Consider the following 19,936-nt stretch of genomic DNA (forward strand, 5'->3'; position numbering starts at 1 on the left):
AGCCCCACCAGTAGGGATCACACAACCATAACATTTTAGAGATAGAAGAGACTTGAGCTAAAATTAGCTAGTCCAACTCCTTTGTTTTACAAATGAGAAAAAAACAGAGCTAGTTAATGGCAGAAGTGGGACTAGAACCCAGGTCTCAGATTTCTAGCTCATTCAGTGTTTCTGGCACCTCAGCAATGAAGCCTCTGGAACCTAGCTACAAGGGCACTGCTTGGCCAAAGAATTAATTTACACAACAGTAGTTTTTTATTTGCCTCTCAAGCTGTATTGAAAGGTTATTAACATTCATAAATACAGTTTTTAGGTGTTTTTTTTTTTTTAATTCCTGGAGTTTCAAGCAACGTTTTGCTCTAGGAAATCAAGCGTATTATCCGGTTGGATGGCAATAAAGTGGCCCTAAGCACATGCTGATTGACTGATTAGAAGCAGAATGGGACAGTATTAACTCAGCTATCACTTTATTTTTTAGCTGTGTATGTTAACAAATGCCTCACAAAAAGAGATTCTGGAGGCCTCATTATATGACATGGATTGGGAAGTAGGGTCCTTTACACAAGTGATATTTATGGTTAAATAGTTTGCCCCTTTCAGTTCAAAGCTCTTAAAAAGTTTTAATGATTTTAAATTGGAATCCTTCTAGATGGATGGTATGACAATTTTAAAACGAATATGGAGACCTGGACTGTGATTTCATTGGTATTGGGAGCTAGAAAGAAAGGAAACTGACTCTATGAACAAAGGCAGGCTCCTTCTCTACAACTGAGCTATCTAGCAGTAAAGAGGGGCTGCCCAGGGTCACACAGGCTGCCCCACTATTCCTCCAGTCTCTCAAAAAGGAGAGAACAGATCTGATAGAATATTTTCTTTCATGCCCCAAGGTCATCTTTAGTAAGATCTGGGGGCTTTGGCACCAAAAGGTCTTAGATTGTTATGTTTCTTGAATTCTGGTTGGCTGCTTTTTATGACTGGGGTTTTTTAGGCCTCCTCCCTGGTTGTTCTCATTCCTTCCCACTGTCAATGGGCCTGTCTCTCTCTAGCAATGCTTTTCCTCTTTGCTTTCCACAATTTGCTTTCCCTAATTTGTTGGCTCTAATATGCTGTGGCCTAGGAAACCAGATAACCAAACTTGTTAGAACTGTAAACAGTAAGTCAGTTTATAGAAACAGTAACAGGCTCTAGATGGGGCCCTGAGAAGAATAAAGCACAGAAGCTTTGGTGTATGGTTGCTGAGCCATCTTTTTGGCCTGCTCAGGTAATTTTTGCTTATTTTCTGGCTCTTGGCCATGTTCATAATGGCTGAAGTTAAGAACCAAGTGATTTCTGGGTAAGGCATTACAGCAATTTCCTTCTTCCAGAGACATTCACCCTTTGTCTTCCAGAAACATGGAGCCAACTGTTTACCTGGGTTTACTTTCTTTCTATTTAACATCACAGAACATCTCCAATCACTTATCCTGGGCAGCATATTGTGTTAGGAGGAAGAAAGAAAATTTTGTTAAGACAATAGTCCCCATAGCAATTTACTAGATAAAAGCCAGCAGGTTTATCTTGGGAATTGGTAAGTGGCATTAAGAGTGAGATCTTCCTAACTAGGGTTCCTTCCTAGGTAAGGAGTTTCTGGAAAGAATGCCCCCAGTGGGTATGGAACAGAATCTACACTTTTTTTCTCTCTTCTAAAAGAAACAGCAGCCAGTTTAGAGGCTCTGATCGGCAACAACACCAGGAAGCTCCACTTCCCATTTCTGCCTTTGATGCATACAGATCCAGGGGGAGAAATACTGAAAATCTGTACTCTTGTTTTATTTTTTTCTCTGTTCGTTAGTTAAAGGGACTTGCATTTCCAACATTTTCTGTGGTGTAATGTGACTCCCTTACTTAGGTATTACCCAATCCAGGAAGAGGAAAACCTCAGATGGAGAAAACCAGCATGACACTCATTGACAGTGAACCACACAGAAGCACTGTCACTGCAAAGGGCCAGACACAGCCCACAGTGGAAGCCAGGAAGCAGCTCAGAAGGCAGAGACACCCCCTCCCCCTCTCCTTAGCTCTTGATTCTTCCTGCTTAGCTTTTCATTTAAAAAAAAAAAAGGTCAAGAAAGCAGTGTGAAGGTCAGAACAGGCTGGTGAGGGTTTTTCAGTAGATGGTTCTAGAGCATGTGCTGAGCTTTTGGAAAAGCGATTGATGCTGTGAAGTTTAAAGAGTATTTGTTCTCCTTGAAGGATCAGAGCCACTGACATCCATGTAGGGCTTTCGGTTTTACCACAGGCTTTACAGACATTCCTCCTCAGAACTGTGACTTCAGTTTGTAGATAGCTCCCAACTAAAGACAGGCCTCTAACAAGGAAAACCTGAAAACACTCTGTAGCTCATCTTAGAGAGTTGCTTGGAGGATGGCCCTGAGAAAGACTTGCCTGGGATCACTTATGCATAACCAGGCTAGGTGTGTGTGTGAGGCTTGAGCACAGATCTTCCTGTCTTTGAGGTCTGCTCTCTCTCCACCTGGTAATACTGCCTCTCTCACAATAGAGACTTCCTCTCTCTGCCTTGTGTCCTAAAGATAGACCTTAATTGTCAACAGCAGCACTCATGACTTCTGCCTTCAATGGAGGGAGGGAGGTATTAATATCCCCCATTTTATAGATGAGAAAACTGAGTCTCAGAGATTGAAGGACTTTGCTTGTGATCACACAGGTAATGTCAAGGGGCATGATTAGAACCCAGATCTCTCCTGACTCCAAGTCCAGGATCCTTTCCCCTAAACCTATCTATGTGAATAACTTTAAAGTCAAAATACAGATAGACGCTATCAAATTAAGTTTAAATTATGTAACTAAAAAAGAAAATTAACCATTGTTTCAAAATACTAAAAGCTAGGAAGCAATTAAAAAACTTCTAATCCCATTCATTAATTAGCCATTTACACTGCCACTTAATAGGTAAACTATTGAAAATACTTGGGGCGGCTAGGTGGCACAGTGAATAAAGTGCTGGTCCCAGAGTCAGGACGACCCGAGTTTGGTTCCGGCCTCAGACACTTAACACCCACACACACACACAAAAACTAACCATGTAACCTTGGGCAAGTTACTTAACCCCAATTGCCCTCCACAAAGCAAAAAAAAAAAAATACTTGAGCATAGTTAGGAGGATTCTATAAATCCAGGAATCCAATTACCTACTGCCAACGTGGCGATGAGCCGCTTCTGAACCAAGCTCAGACGCTCCTCAGAGAAGAGGTGCTGTCTGTCACTGGGTCTGACCTCAAAGCCCTCTCAGACTGCACAGTAGGGCTGGCCAGACCAGGAGCTGCTTTGGCACTGGCATGGCCTCTGAGAACCAGCCTCATGGACACACCACCATGAGACACTGGGTCAGGTAATTCCAATAAGAATAACACTGTATCATCTCATCACCAGGCTGGCTGCAGGGTGTGGAACCGTCTGTTCAAGTTACTCTCAGGCAGTGCCCAGTGAGCAAACAGAAGACGAATGAGCAGGTCTGAGTGAAACCATAGGGAGTTGAAAAGCTGAAGGATTCAAGTGAGATGGTCCGCATCTTATGTTATAAGCAACTATTTTGTCCCCCAGTGCATTACTTTATCTTTTTTTTTCAATAGGATTTCTACATTGTTGAAGAGACATTACCTGTGGTCAATAATTGTTACACTGGAGGGTGGAATCCCCAAAACATCACAGCTCTGCAAAAGTTCTCTCTTACGAATGGCCCCTTGATTGTAGTAATTGCCTAGGGATGACAAATAAATCAAGGGCGGGTTTGTATAACACTAGACATAGAGGGTGGCTCCCAGGCCATCTCTGTGATCCTGACAGAAGACAAAGTTCAGAGCAAGGGCAACGGTTACACAGCACACCGCACTGTGACTCTGTGACAAGGCAAGCCCCTTGACTTTCTGGAGTATGTTTCCTTGAATATGAAACAGGGATGCTTCTTCATTTTCTGTCTTAGAATGGATTGGATGAGGAAATACTTCTAACTATGTAATAAAAGATAAAAGTAAGCAATCTCAAAAGCGAGGTATTGCAGACTATTTCACACCTGCTTCTGGTGACAATAACTTTAGTTGACTATACATATATGCTTGAGTGGACACACACGCACGCACACACACACACTGTATCCATTTTGTAAAAGGCATTCTCATCAGCCTGTAGCGGACAGAAAGGTGGCCTCCAAACCAATGACCCAGGTTTTAGCTCTGCCTCCGATACAGGTTAGCTGTGTGAAGACTCCCTACGTTTCAGAGGTATTGTTGGCAAGTATTGGTAGAAATGGTTTCCCTAGCTGGAAGCTCCCTTTATCCAGTAAGACTGTAAGCCAAGCTCAGTCTCTATCTCCAGGTGTTTACTATTGATTTCTCTCTGTACACAACTCTATGCTAAAGGGCATGTAAGTTCTTTAAGGACTGGGACCCTAGTTTTTGTTTTTCTATCTTCAAAGCAGGGGGTGGGAGGCACTTACTATGTTTGTTGAATTAGTGCACCAATGAGGGTTAGTGAGATCATAGGTTCAAAGATTTAGGTCTAGAAGGGCCCTTAAAGATCAACCCTTATGGTCAGTATATTAGATTCTATGAGGAGACTGTACCTGAAGATAGGCATTAACATCAATGTGGGGTTTATATTTTTTCAACATTCAGAAAATGAAGCCTATTTTTTTTTTGCTTATATCTTAAGACATATCTAAAAACTGCTTCCCATTACAAATACTGTAAAACCTAATTGCTGTTTAAGAATATTCTGTCAGACAGCACAGTACATATTTTTCCTTTAATGATATATGAAAGATTAGATTGATGCTAGTGAAGCCTAGGGCTGCAAAGCCCAAGGCCCTGGGTTAACTACATTGTCAGGACTGGGAGCTCAAGTCAGAAGAGCATGTAGGGAAGGTTACTGTCTATCATTTTCCCTACCCCTTTTCTCTCAGCCAGGAGGCACTGAACTCTTAAAATAATTTTATCTCAGTTTGGGGGAACATGGAGAGTTCAAAAGAAAATACAACATGAAGCAAACTGCACTGAACTCTGGAGAGGAGTGAGCATTAGCAATTCTCTGATAAAAGGCTTAGACAGGATAGGAATTGAGGTTGGCCCATATGATACACTTTGCATAGCACCTAATAGTACCATAAACAATTAGGCAGGAAATAATGGTTTCTGATGAATAAAACTGACTACTCTTTTCAGACATGTTCATTTGTGATCACAAGGAGTCTGATAAAAAGCTACTATTTAAAAACCCAAATATACACTCTTAAGCATCGTGGAATCAAGACCGTTTGGGATTTCATTTCTAATGGCTTTTCCATTTTCTCCTGGGATAGCCTTCATTTCTTCCAACACATGTCTATAATAACAAGTAGCTTGTTCAATTATCAAATTGAACACCCAGCTTTTATTTTTCATCTATGACAGAAAAATCTGGAAATTGCTATAGTGTATGCTGATGGAGGAAAAAATGCAACTACATATTCAAATCAGTTATCAATATTTGGTTGCATTTTTAAGCAACATTTAAAAAAATTCTGTGTTGATTGCATTGTAAATCTTTGTTTTGAAAGAGCTAGAAAAGGTCACCTAGTCCAACCCATTCACATTAGTGGAGAAGCTAGCTTGTCACAACTCAAAGAGCACAAAATTGACAGAATCTGGCTTTCTGTGACAGGGCTGCTTCTTCTCATCAGACTAACACATTACGAACAGCCCCACGGCTCTCTGGGTAAAAACCAGGGATCTTAATAGGGCATAGTGTAATTTAGAAATAGAAACACTATTTGGGTCACTTCTTATCCATAAGACACATGTAAAATTGCTTTTTTAGTTAAAACAAAAATTGTTTGGGAATCTAGCATATATTTTACTGTAACAGGTCATAAAGATACACAACTTCTGAAACCACCACCCACAAGGACTAGAGAGAAGGAAATGATTTCGATGAAAATACCAATTTATGCAATTGTTAATAAGATACACTTTTTTTTTTTAAAGCAATTGGGGTTAAGTAACTTGCTCAAGGTTACACGGCCAGTTATTTCTGGGTGTGGTGCTAAGTATCTGAGCCCAGATTTGATCCCTGGTCTCCTGACTCTGGGGCCGGTGCTCTTCTTCACTGTGCCACCTGGCTGCCCATAAGCTACACTCTTCAGCATTTACAGTATAACAGGAAACATTCCAGAAATCTCTAGATACTATTAGTTAAATAGTTGGGGATGGGGATGAGAGGGAGAAAAGTTGCTGCTTTTGATACTGAGTTGAAATATATAATACAGTTTGAGCACGTGTTGCTAACTTGTGTGTGACCCAACTGTTGTAGATTTCAATTCAATTCACAAGAAAATGAAGATTTTTTTTAAGGTTCTTTATGGAAATTATATTAGATAAGTTGAATGCTCTATGGAATCTGTAAGATGGTGAAGTTAGTTACTTATATTTCAACAAATATCTACTATAGATCTGAGCACCTAAGATCTGGATATTGTTAGGTTCTAAGAATGCTTGTCCCACAGAGGCTAAACATTTATTTCAGAGAGGACACATATGTAAAAAGATTAATAAAACGAGGCAATCAAATGAATGGTAAACAAGGCATATGCTAGCCATGTAAAGTTAATTAACTTTACTGGCACAGTGTAACGTGGTAATACTTGGATGTCAATGTTAGCATAAAGTTATACTATAAAGTCCACAAAAGAATCTATCCATGCATTATCCACGCGCATTACATTTTTAATAATCCACGTCTAACTAGGTATCATGGTCAAAGAAGAAATATGAGGTAATTTAAAAATGTGTCAAAACAAAATACACATTGGAAAATAATAGTCTTTTCCTTGTTTCCTCCCTAACCATCATCATATTCCAAATCCCATTAAGAAATAATTTGGGGGTAACCTTAACATCATTGTTTCAGCCTATCAGCATGGATACTGGAAAGCTGACTCTGCTACTAAAATGATTAAAACCTGATGATTTCCAAAGCCCCTTTCCAGTTCGGAAATGTTTTCTACAGATTCAATCATAAATCCAGGGCTCAACTCTGCACATACATCAAAGGTTTATCTATTTTAAAATTTTGTTTTGTAGTGAACTTCTCAAATTGGTCAGCTATCAGTTTGGAATTTGAAAACATAAATGTTTGAAATGATACCATTTAAATAGTTTTGTTGAACTATTTATTAAACACCTTAATCTGTTTTCAAAGACTTACTATTCTTGAGGATAAACATTCTCATACGGTGCAAATCTGATGTTCAGTCCCATATTCTTATGGCACTTTTGACTTGGTCAATGTGAATAGGTACGAATATAACATCACAACAAAATTTCTCTTATAGTACTGAAATAGACTGACCAACTGATCCGTAATAATTACAACCATATAACCATGGATTACTTCTTTTGGGTGCTCAGGCCACTAACAGAAACCACTGTTCAAGGGATATCTGCTTCAGTCTAAGGATACCTAAGGAGTATAATATTTAATTTGGACAGGTAGGTGTAGTGGCAAGGTCATGGGCTTCAATCATAATTTAGTACCTAATTTACTAACAGTCCTGGGTAATTTCAATTGTATTGACCTCTCCATATATCTGCAAAATGAAGAGGTTGGATTAGATCAGTTGGAAAGTCAAGAAGTATTTATTAAGTGCCTACTATGAGCCAGGTTTTGTTCTAAGCACTGGGGATCTTACAAAAAAAGGGCAAAAACCAGTCTCTGTTCTGGAGGAGTTCTGGGGTATGGGTCCTATGTAGTCTGAATCTATATGAAGAACTATATTTAAGTTTTAAACTTTCATTACTTAATTCAGATTTTTAACTGAGACAGTCAGTCAGTTGGTCAGTTCGAGACACTAGGTTAAGCCTTCCGGGGTTAGAGAGGCTGCTCTCAAGGAGTTATAGGGTGTGTGCCCTGTGGCATCCAAATCCATAAGGCAAATTTAGCTTTAAACTTTCATGACTTCACCAGACTTTGCATTGAGTACAGAAGCATTGACACAATGTATCTCCCATCAAAGGGACGTGGATACATTTAAAGACTCCCAGGTTTCACAGAAGCTTGTTTTTCATACTTGGTATAACCACAAGTGGGGCGGTATCTGTACATACACATACACGTGTACTTGATGAGGGCCTCTGGCTGGACTGATCCTTTTCCAGCTCTAGCCTCTTCACTGGGACATAAATTCCCCAAGGAGGTGGCTCATCCAAAGGCGGCCTTGGACCCCCTCCCCAGGAGTGGCGAGCGTGCGGAGGCGACCAGGGCTTGGGGGCCCTACAATGAACAAGGCCGAACAAGACAGGCTCCAGTGCACACACTTTATTACGGGGCACTCGCCCCGGTACTCCGCCGTGTCCCCAGCTCCCGCTCCCACCCCCCCTCACTCTGTGGACGCCCCTGCCCGCCCGGGGTCTCCTACCTGCGGAGAAGCAGAGCAGGGAGACCCGGTACCTCAGCCGGGTCAGGCCCAGGAGCGTGGGGGCAAAGAACATAGCCTCGTCGTCTGGGTGCGCGGTCAACAGCAGGGCCCTGCTCCCGGACCCCTCCCGAACCGGCTCCCCGCCCACGCCCCGCGTCCGCCCCGCGCAGCTCCAGCCCCAAGCCCAGAGCAGCCACAGACCAAGGCCGGCCAAGGTGGCCAGCAGCACCGCTGCCAGCACCACCATGGCGACGCCGGCTGCCGGAAGAGACCCGCCGGAAACTGGGTTCCCGTAGAGCGAGTTCCGGCAGTCCGCCAGTGCGCCTGCGCAGAGCGTCCCTCGCTGCGCGCGCCCAGCAGGTGTCAGTTTCTCCGGTCCCGCCCCACCCCGCCCAGCAGGGCAAGCAGCCTCGGTCTGAGGCTCCGGGCCGCGCTGCTCTGCCTTCGTTTTAAACCGCTCCGGGTTGCGGCCGCATGCTCTCCTCCGAGCTCCTGGGCAGCCTCCCTCGCTTCTAGCCCTCTCATTGAGCCACCTCCGGGGAGCCTGGCCCCGCCTTCCTCGTCCACCCCTTTCCCTCGGTTTCACAGCAACGTGTTTCCCACTAGACGTGCCGAATGTAGCCCCCTCGTCCCAAGCAGGACCGCCTGGACCGCCGCTCCCTCCTCTTTGTTCCCTTCGAGGCTTCTGTCGGGGACCTACGGTCCCGGGCAGGTCACAGTCAGACCGTTGCTTCCGCCCCTCGGAGCTCGGCCCAATGCGGTCCAGGCAGGCTTCCTCTGGGTCGCATTCACAAGGCGGGCAGGGCTAGGGAGAGGAAAGCATGGTGTGGGCACGGCGTGGGCGCCGGCATTTGCCTGGACGGCCACGCATGGGGCGCTGCCCCCGGAGACCCAGCCTGGGCAAGATGAATGCCCTCGTCCGGGTCGCCGCGTGGCCCTGATCTCGCCCCACAGCCCGACACACGAGCCCAGGGGACAGAGCAGGCCCCCTTGGGGCCCCCGATGGCGACCCCCCCAGGGACCGAGTAGAAGGAGGAATGGGTGGGTAAGCCCCGGGGCAGCCGGGCGCTCCCCACGTGTAGCCACCCCGGAGTGGGGGCAGGGAGAGGGGAGCTGGCAGGTCAGCCCGAGGCCGGCGCCGCGAGCCTGCGGGCATGCGGGAGGGAATGGCAGAGCAAGGGGAGCGGTCCGCTCCTGCTCCGGAAGGGGGTGGGGCCTGGGCGGCGGGGGCGGGGCCGGCGCGGCGACCGGCGCTGGGGGAGGGGCGCACTCAAGATGGCGGCCGCGCTGGCGGAGCAGCAGGGCCCGCGGCGGTGGCGGCGGCGGCAGCGGCGGCAGCGACGACAGCAGCAGCAGGAGCGACAGCAGCAGCAGCGGGGTCCGCAGCCGCGGCGGCGACACGAGTGACAGGCGAGCTCGCGCGACGGCCCCGCCGAGGGGCCGCGGGGAGCCCCCGCCCGCCAGCCGCCCTGCCCCGCCGTGCCCCTGCCCGCCCGCCGCGCCGTCCCTTCGCCCTGCCCCGGCCCCTTGTCCGGGGGGCGCCCCCGCCCGCCACCCCACCTTCGGTGAGTAGGCCCCGCGCCCAGGCGTCGTCTGGGGGCCGCGGGAGCCGCGCGTGCGTGAGGCGGGGCCCCGGGGAGCGGGCCCGGCGGGGCCGGGGCGGGAGGGGGAGCAGCACGTGAAGGACCCGGGTGCCCCTCCCCCCACCCCTTGGCCCCGGCGGGGATGATGCTGCTGACCCCGGGAGTGGGTCCGGGGCGGGGCGCGCCTCCCACCCAACGGACTCCGCCTGGGCGCTGCCCCCGGCCCGCCTCTGGAGAGATACAAAGGCGGCCAGAAACGGCCGAGCTGCCCGGGACCCCCAGACCGGCCCCCTGGCTTTACGGCAGGGGGTAGGGGGGGGGGGGGATTTAGGCGGGGAGGGGTCAGGGATGCCCATGGGGGTCATCGGGACCCACATCCCCTCACTTTGCAGGGAGGGAAACTGAGGCCCCAAGAGGGGCCAAGCACTTGCCCGAGATCACAAAGATCCCAGAATTTTAGAGTGGGAAGAGACCCCGAAGGTCATGCCTTCTGATCAGTCATTTTACAGAGGAGGAAACTGAGTCTGAAGAAGGAAAGGGACTTGCCCAAGGTCACGCAGATAACTAGTTGAAACACGTTTTGAATCTGGTTCCGTAGAATCCCTAGTCCAGCCAGTACCGGCATTTGCTTCTAGGAGTTTTTAGTCTTCAGGATCCAGGGAACGCAGCATGCTCCCTTTTCCCCTTTAAATTTTTGTCTCAGGTCAGTGAGTGCAGCTTCTTCTTTTTTGGATGAGAGAGGAGATTGAGAAACCTACAAATTGAGAAACACAGTTTTGTCTGTTTATGAGAAAAGGATCCGATTAACTGGAAAGGAGTAGAAAGAGTTTAGAAGTATAGATTTGAGTGGAGAGGTGTGGAGTGTCCTGTTTGTGGGCGATGTTTACCAAGAGTATATATACCAAAGATACATGCGTTTCCTCCAGTTGCTCTCAGCCATGAGAGCTTGGCACCTTGAAAGGGCTTCCTCATGAAATGGCAAGGTCCTTGTGTCTGTTTGCAGGGTGCCTTGCATGCAATAAACACTGCAAAGGTTTCTTCAATATAACTCAACTCTGACTCGACTAACTGTTCTAGTTAAGAATCCCACATTTCTTTAGAATTATATTATCAACAGAACTGTCTTCCCATTTATCATTTGTTAATATTTGTTAGTAACATTAATTTACATTCTGCAAAGGTACACTGGTGACCATGGAAGGGACCAAGGCTTTAGAGGGGAGAAAAAGGAAAGTGGTAACTGCCTCGGATTAAATTGCCTGCAGATAGTCACAAAGCATAGAGTTTTCCTGTGTCCAGTATGTTAACATATTCCCAGATTGGTTGGAAGGCTTTATGTTCATTTCGACACTTGTTTGTCGGGGTATTGTGGAATTTTAGGAGAATGAGCTTGGTTCTGGTTGACTACTCCACAGCCAAATGCTCCTGAGCAAGTTACCCAGATCTCTCCTTCTTGTGTTCCTCATTTTTCAGATCATGAGTTGACCCAGATGAAGTTGTTTTCTAGTTCTGCCACTCTGAATCAGTTGAGTGAGTGAGCAAAGTTACAGTTGTAAAATGCCGTCCTTTCCAGGCTGGCCTGTGCTTATCTTTCCAGGCTTCTTGCTCATTGTTCACCTTCACCTGTTCCTGGTTCTGGACAGACTAGGCCATTTGCTGGTTCCCTCTAGACGTTCCACCATCTGCCTCCAGGCCTTTGCACCTTTGCCTCCATTTCCTAGTGCCTTTCAGGATGCCCCTTAAAGGCCACTTTCTCCAAAGGCCTGCCTATCTTGATGTCCCTGGATTGCTGGTGTAGCCCTCCCATTTCTTTATATTTCCTTTGTATATGTTTGCTCTGTAAACCTGTATCTATATGTATCCTCTATATTTTGTATTTATATTTGTTTCTATGTATATAAGTAAACATATTTCTTCCCCAGCCAGAATATAAGATGCTGAAGGGCAGGACTGTGTCATTTTTGTCTCTATCCTTAACACCTGGCACTTGGTAGACAAGTAGATACTTATTGAATATTGAATGAATAAAGCTGAATATAAACATTAGCAACCTGTTTTTTGATGGATTATTAGACATCATTAAAAAATCAGTGTAATTTACTGAAGAAGCGATTCTATTTTAATCTCTTATTTAGTGTATGTAAGATTAAATCCATTGGGAGGCTTGTTTCTTATCCTTTTCTCATCCTTGTGCTATGGTAGTCCCCTTAGTTGCTGTCTCACTAATTATAACAAATGCTTTTAAACATTTGAATTTACACAAAAAAATAACTTTATTGGTGATTTCTAATAGGGATTTTCCATTTTGCTGTGGCTCTAGGGTATGAATGGATTAATTTAACAAACAGGTAGATTCAGATGAAATAGTGAAACCTTAATGCTTTCACCTTATTTCCTTTAGTTACTATGAAAAGCAAGTATATAACATTTGGAGAGAATGTGTGTTCCATTGAAGTATAGTTGGGTGAAAGATTGTTCCAGTGCTAAGAAAATTTAGGACAGATGGGTTTTATGAGGGGGACAGAGGTGGATGGTTCTTCTGTCTATCATCAGGACGGTTACTTGTAAGTGCTTTTAAATTTATTTGATGTTGTTGCCCCCAGTAGAATGGTCAGAGACTTTGGCAGAGTAAGAAATTGATGTAGATGTATTTTCAGGTTATATATTGTTCATTTTTAGTGAATGCATGACTTTACTTCCAGTCTCAAATTATTTTGATTCAGACTGTGGTTGAGGCCTTGGAGGAGGACCTTTGTAGAAAAGTAAAAGAAACAAAATCAATCCTTTGGCCTGTTTGTGTTTGATATGAGTAGCAGTAGAATGGCTTGATATCATAGGGTCATGAATTTGAGTTTGAAGGTCACTTGGCCCAGTGCTCTTATTTGACAGATGAGGAAATTGAGACTGTGAAATTAAAGAACTTGTTCAAGATCAGACCTGGTCACTGAATTGTCCACATTTCTTTTTTTAAGGGTGTGTTATTTAATCGTAAGGAAATGTAGTCTATTTTCTGACTTATACTCAAACCCTTTCCAACTTGGTAGGATCTGCAAAAGCTTGTGTGCTCATGGACATACAGACTTTGAAAACCCCAGCAGAGTAGTTCTTTATCTGTCCTCCAGGGGCATGACTTTAAAAAATAGATATTTTGATAACTGTATTTTAATAGACTTGGTCTGCTTTAATCTTTTGTACATTTTATTTTGTACATTTGTAAACCTTATTTTGAGGAGTCTGTAGGTTTCACCTGACCCTACAAGAGGGCTGTGAGGCATGCAAAAGGTTAAGAATCCTGGCATAAGGTCATCTGCAGACTATGGTTGAAGTGCTGGAATAGGAATAATGTGGGAGAGCAAAAAGAAATACTACCAATATTTTTAGCCTGTTTGTGTCTTATTATGGTAAGTAGCTGTAGTGCTTTGATTTGCTTAATTTTTAACTGCTTTTGTTTATAAGGAAACATTAAATAAAAATGTTGAGGTCACTTGGACCTAGAAAAGTTTGGTTGTGAAATGTCAGGATCACACTATCAAGACTTATTCAACCTAGTATTTAAAATATCCCTTCTTAGACCAAAGAGGCTGTCTGAATTAGACTCTTATTCAAACTATTCATGTGTTTGTACTCCTTGAGTTTTGGCACAGTTAGTAAAAGGATTGTCTGCTTTTGGGGTGGGGGGATTCTGGTTTTACATTTTACAATCTAAATTATTTTATATTGAAATTATTTTTTCTCATACTGTGTAGTGGTCTTGATTTTGGTTGTTGTTCAGTCTTCAGTTGTGTCTTAATTCTTCATGACCCCATTTAGGATTTTCTTGGCAAAGATACTGGAGTGGTTTGTCATTTCTTGCAGTAGTTCAGTTCATTTTACAGATGAGGAAACTGAGGCAGTGTAATGCCAAGCAAAGGCAGCTTCCAAAGGTTCAAAATACCAGCATAGCCGCTTTCCATTTTATTCAGTGACAAATGAAGAACAGAGAAAATCAAAATACAGCATTCACCAAGTGTAATTCAATAATTTCCAAGTACTACTCCACCACTGGGCAGTACATTCATTTAGTCAATCACAAAGACCCTCTTCTCAAATGGAGATTAGTTTCCAATCATAAACAAAGTACATTCATTTGGTCAGTTACAGAGCACAAAAAAGTCAAAAGTTTCCCACCCCTGGATCACAACTGAATTACAATTATCAGTATATCAAGCATCTTCTCCGAAGGGGCAGTGGAGAGCACAAAGGCCATATACCCCTGAGTAACAACAAGGTGAAGATATCTTCACTGCATTGAATACCCAAATGGAGGTCTTTTCTTCATCTTGACACGAGGCAAGTTCTCTGCAATCTCTGTTCCTGGGGAGACAAAGCTTAACAAGGCCACAAGATACATTGCCAGGGTCCTCATTAATTCATTCTCTGTCTGCAGAACAGTCCTAGGACCCCTGAAAACATTAGCAAGACCCTCTTCCAGGATTTCTGTAAACATAACAACAAGAAAATCCTTCTTCAGGGCTTCTGAACGAACAGCAAGGTTCCAGGACCTCTGCAACAACAGCACTGTCCTTCACCAGTGGATGCAATTCATTCTCTATCTGCAGAACAGTCTCTGGACCTCTGAACCTAGAGCAAGGTTCCAGGACCTCTGCAACAACAGCACTGTTCTTCACTAGTGGACAAATCAGGCAAAACAACATCAAAACAGACAGACAAAAGTACCAGCATCACAGCCATGTCTCCTCAGTCCTTGGCAGCTCCAGGTGGCAGCTCTTAAAAGTCCTGGGCAGCTTGAACTGGCCCTCAACAGTCTTCTCTCTCACTGCCTCCACGATGCTTCTTCCAAAAATTCTTCTGCCTCTCTTAATCCACAGCACCAGCTCCTCCCAGTTCAGCCCTCTCTTTTCACATCAACAAGTCCATCCCACAAGAGGGACTCACAAGCTTTGGGTTTTAACACTCAACCCGAAAACTAAGCCAATACAGGGGGATCTTTAAATTCCATTACTATTACAGGCAGACAGGGTCTTGATAAGTAGCAAACAAGATCATGAACTTTATTCTTATTTCCATATAGAAATGCCCGTTTGTAATGTCTACAGTTTAACTTTTTGTTGGTCTTGGATAGTAAAAAGTATTTTTTGATAACAGGCATCTGAATTGGGGAGTCTTAAAGATTTTTCTCTCTTTTTCTTCTTTCTTTTTAAATGAAAAAATTCTGAACTTAAAACACATACAAAAAGATTTCCATATACAGAGAAGAACACAGGAAGAGGATTCTGTAAGAAACCTTAGTCTCCATTTCACTCTGCTTGCTTTAAATGTGTGTGTGTATAATAAATTCTACGTGTTCTTTTCCAAACTGTCTTCTGAATATCCTTCTGTTCTTGTCTCTTGTGTTTTAAAAAAAATTATAGTGGCCATTTGGATGGGGCATCACTATTGCTAACCAAACCCCATTGCCTCTATTAAAAACTAAAGGAAAGAAAAAGAAAGTCCTTTTAACTAATAAATATAGTATAGCAAAATGGATCTACCCAGTGGCCATGAGAGAAACTCGTGTCTGTCCATCATTCCTCCACTCCAGGACTGGGTGTAACTTTGAGGAGAGTTCTGAAGGTTTTTTGATTGTTTTTCCCTACAGTGTTGCTGTCCTTGTATACATTGTTCTCCTGGTTTATTTACTTCATTCTTCTTAGTTCATACTCTTAAGGATTCCTGAAGTAGCTTCTTTCCACAATTCTTATGGCACAGTATAATATTCCATTGCATTCATACACTGCAGTTTGTAGCCATTATCCAATTGTCTGGCAGGCAGTTTGAGATACCTCCCTTAGGGTCTGGTTCTTCTCCACCCCCATCCCATTTTTAATCCATCTTTCAGGATAATGAAGTTTCTTTTACTTGTGACTGTTGCCACTCTGGTATTATTCTCCATCTTAACTCAGCCAAATAAATCCGCACCCCCCCCCCCAGCCTTCCCCCATCTTGAGGGAAAGTTTGAGTTTTCCTCTTGAGTTTGATGTTTTTCTATAACAGATTGTGTATGTTCAGTCCTCTTGTGTGCGTTTCAGATAAGAATGAAGTTCATCTGATGCCTCCTTCCTAAAACATTTCAAAGAGTGAATTTGCTTCTTGTATATTGATATTTTCAAGTAAATATTAAAGTGAAGCAGTTTTCTTTTTTCTTCTTTGCCACTTATCCAGCTAAATAACAGATACCATTTCATGCCATTAAAACGAGTGGAGAGTCTTGTATTTGAAGACACTGGTTTAATAGCCCTGGAAAATTCCTTAGCACAATGGTTCTCAAACTTTTTAGTCTCAAGACCCTATACCTTTTAAAATTGGATATAATCCACTTGAAAATTAGATATAACCCACTTAAATGTAAAACACTTTTGTTTATGTGGATTATTTTCTGATATTTTCCATATTAGAAGTTAAAATGGATACATTTTTAAAATTTTTCCATTGAAAATAGCAAGTTCATTACATGTTAACATAACCTATTTTTATAAAGGATAACTATTTTCTAAAACAAAAGTTTTAGTGAGAAGAATGCATCACTTTACATAGTTTTACAAATCTCTTGAATGTCTGGCTTGGGGTGGGGAACCTGTGACCTAGAGGCCACATGTGGCCCTATAGGTCCTCAAATGTGGCCCTTTGACTGAATCCAAATTTCACAGAACAAAAGTTTGGACTCAGTCAAAGGGCTGCACTTGAGGACCTACAGGGACACAGGTTTCCCACCCTTGGGTCACTCTGGCTTAATAGAAATCACCTAGATTCTCCTATTTGCTTCTTCGTTCAGTTGGCTGCAATGTGGTGTTTTGGTTGAAGTGCATAAAGGAAATCTGGCCTCATATGTAGTTGGAAAAGAGAGAATGTTTTAGTAGGCAAAATACATCTTAGTTCTTGTAAAAATAGTTTTGACCTTCCTCATGATGCCCTGAAAGGGTCTTAGGAACCCTTGGGGAGAGGGGGGTTGGGAAACCATACTTGGAGACCTACTGTGCTAGTGCATGATTATTGAAGATGTACTGTAAGTAGCAGCTTAATGAGTGTAGTTCTTGGAAATCACCAAAAGGCAATTTAAACAGAAAACTATTGGAGTCTTGATGAAATAGAACAAGTATATACACATTATTTATCATAGTGTTTGTATTTTCAGTCAACTGTTATTAGACCTAGTGTTAATTTGTATGCAAAGTATCTTGTATTCATTGATAGAATTCTACAAAACCAAACCAAACCAAAATTAAGTGTGTACCAGAAATATTGCCTCATGCTGTCAGTGATGGGAAATGCCCTTTTAAAATTAAAAAAAAAGTGTCATCCTTGGTAGTATTGATTGTTAAATCCTGTGCTGTATGAATTATGGTTAAAAACATTTTTTAAAGCCAGTTTGTTCTAGCACATGTTCTTATAGCCTAGGATGGCTATTTGTGGAACTCTTGTGGCTCTTTTTCTTTTGTTATTGTTACAGATAAACATCTAATGTATTAAGTGATATCAAGTCAGATCATATCATTGAGTTAGTGTTTCCTGGAAAAGTTGACCTTTAGATAAATATTTTATTTTTAGAGTTCTTGGCTGCTATGAATACCTTGGAGCCTATGGTTGGTTCCACAGAAAATAGCTCTCATCTTTACTCACAGATCCTTTGATTTCTCCTCTCTCATCCACCAGACTCAAAGGTAACCCCCTACAGGCTCTTAGTTTTCTCTTAAGGGCATGCCACGTTTTAGGTGCTGACTAGCAGCAGTATTGAGCATGCTGTCATTTGAACTTGACTTTGGATTGTCTCCTTTTTCTAGTCCCATTTTGAATGAGACTAAGTGTCAGTCATCTAGTTAGTTACATGTGAAATGGTGGAAGCTCGATACTCTACTAAATACCTCCCTGCTCTGACTCTGCTCAGTTCTGGGAGACGTAGAAAGACAGATGAGAGGCCTCCGGTCTCCAAAAAACATACAGTCTAATGGGGATCCAATTTCTACCTAGCCCTAATTCCCGATGAGAAATGTGTGCTCAACAAAGTATGTGGAGAGTTCCCAGAAAGACAGACTCCCTTCCGGCGGGGGTGATGAGGAAAACATTGTTTAGGGAGGAAGAAACATCAGAGCAAGACCTTCCATCAGGAAGATTTCTATTGTTGGAGAATGGAGCAATATCCCAAGATGTATGTAACAGTGTGAGGAAAGGCCAAGACAGAGGTGATTGCCACTCCCATTTCTGTCACTTTTAAGGTTCTCACACCAGCTCTCAGGCACAGAGTAAGAATGTTTTCCCCATTTTACAGGTGAAGAAACAAAGTCATAGAGGTGGAGTGACTTTCTAGGGTTCACAAAACAAATGCCAAGATTAGAATTTGGACCCAGGGCTTCCAGACTCCAAGGCTGATGTTCTCTCCAGTGTACCCCAGCGCCCTTTGTAAGCTCCTAGAACCTGGAGTGGGAAGAGACTTTAAAAATAATCTAGTGGAACTCCCTCTTTGTACAGATGGGGAAACAGGTCCAGAGGGAGGCATTGACTTGGCCCAGGTCACTCACACTCGTAAAAGTAATAGGACCAAGATGCTAACCCAAGGCTGCTGACTCTAAATCCAGTTATCTTTGTGCTTTGAGAAATGGTGAATAAATCAGTGTGACTCATTTACTTCAACTGAGGGCAGCAAAGTGGCACAGTGGATAGAGTGCCAAGCCTGAAGGCAAGAAGGCTCTTCTTCCTAAGTTCAGATCTGGCCTCAGATTCTGACTAGCTGTCATTAACTACCATTAACTTTACTGTGTTTGCCTCAGTTTCCTCATCTCTCAAACAAGCTGGAGAAGGAAATGGAAAAGCACTGCTGGGGTCCCAGAAGGGGGGGACAGGACTGAAACACTCACTCAGGTGATCAATCTAACTATCACCTATGCCCCCCCATAGTTTAGAGTACAGAAGAAGTTCGGATAAGCCTGAGGGCAGAGGGTGCACACACACAGATTCACAGAAGTTTTCATCCAAAGGAAGCCCGCAGGAGCATGTTTTGATAAGGGTGTGCATTTCCCTGTCAGGGACTTCTGGTGCCCATTATAAGTGTCTTCTTTTGCAAGGAGTTACAGGTGGGCCTTGACTTGTGTCACACTGTCCTGAAAATTTGTTTTTAAATAGGATTTAAAAAGTTGTATTTTATATTTATATATATATATACATATATGCACGTTCACAGTAAATATTAGTAAACGTGATCAAAACAAATATAAGCTATAGCAACTAAAATTCTCAGATTTAAGCTGTGTCCATTTTTGTTAAAATTGACAGAAAGTACTCTTAACAGAATAAAAACCCCAACCCATTAGGAGCATGATATCTAAAAGGTTTGGATTTTTAAAACATCAAATTAAATAACTTCTTTAAAAGGGATTATCTTTTGTTTTACATCGCCTTCCTTTCTGAATATCTCTTCCCCACCCAATGGTTTGATTTGAAAAAAAAAATACAAAAGAGAAAACAAATGGGTTAGCAAAATTAATCAATACCTCGACCACGTCTGATAGTATATACAGTGCTCTATAGCTGTAGTCCCCCTTCTCTGCAAAGAAGAGGACAGGTGCGTTTTCTCATCTATTCCCTCTGGCCAAATCTGGTCATTATCATCACCTAGCATTCAGTTTCCTTTTTTTTCCTCTTTCCATCGAGATAGCAAGGTGGCATCCTGGATAGAGGGTCTGATTGGGATTGCTCCAGTCCTGACTTAGACACTGTGACCCTGAGCAGGAACAAGCACTTACTGGCACTTAACATGTGCTGGGCACACAAGAATAGTCTCTGGTTTAAAAAAAACTCACAGTCTAATGGAAGAAACAATATGCAGACAACTATTTACAAACAAGATGTGCATGGGATAAATTGGAAATAATTCACA

General features: G+C 43.2%; 3 protein-coding genes across 14 annotated transcripts in view; 2 read left to right on the forward strand and 1 right to left on the reverse strand.

Moving 5' to 3' along the window:
* PIGL (phosphatidylinositol glycan anchor biosynthesis class L) overlaps positions 1–8,853 on the reverse strand; it is a 144,139-nt gene extending 135,286 nt beyond the window's left edge. Inside the window, exons 1-2 of the mRNA XM_069089597.1 lie at positions 8,447–8,853; positions 3,658–3,757 (exon numbers count right to left, since the gene is read on the reverse strand). Of these exons, the coding sequence (XP_068945698.1) occupies positions 3,658–3,757; positions 8,447–8,693 (347 nt within the window). The 5' untranslated portion in view covers positions 8,694–8,853. The remainder of the gene's footprint in view (positions 1–3,657; positions 3,758–8,446) is intronic.
* A 488-nt stretch (positions 8,854–9,341) lies between these two features.
* The window catches only part of NCOR1 (nuclear receptor corepressor 1), a 211,728-nt gene continuing 201,133 nt past the window's right edge, over positions 9,342–19,936 (forward strand). For 11 of the 12 annotated variants that reach the window (XM_069089581.1, XM_069089584.1, XM_069089586.1 and 8 more), the window contains exon 1: positions 9,906–10,011. The gene's annotated coding sequence lies outside the window, so the exon portion shown is untranslated. Of the gene's footprint in view, positions 9,488–9,905; positions 10,012–19,936 lie in introns of those variants that run through there. The other variant, XM_069089582.1, reaches the window with a different exon arrangement.
* LOC138162046 (kinetoplast-associated protein 1-like) lies at positions 9,601–10,128 on the forward strand. The gene has a single exon (XM_069089150.1). It carries the CDS (start codon positions 9,601–9,603, stop codon positions 10,126–10,128), a length of 528 nt encoding a protein of 175 aa, XP_068945251.1.

This window comes from Petaurus breviceps, unplaced genomic scaffold (assembly GCF_028583685.1).
Source record: "Petaurus breviceps papuanus isolate PSGF00001 unplaced genomic scaffold, PetGlider_PUasm1.0 186, whole genome shotgun sequence".
Taxonomy (NCBI): domain Eukaryota; kingdom Metazoa; phylum Chordata; class Mammalia; order Diprotodontia; family Petauridae; genus Petaurus; species Petaurus breviceps.

What these genes read in the sequence shown, in the direction of transcription:
- LOC138162046 (XM_069089150.1), top strand. Translation starts at nt 9,601, where the DNA reads ATGCGGGAGGGAATGGCAGAGCAAGGGGAGCGGTCCGCTCCTGCTCCG.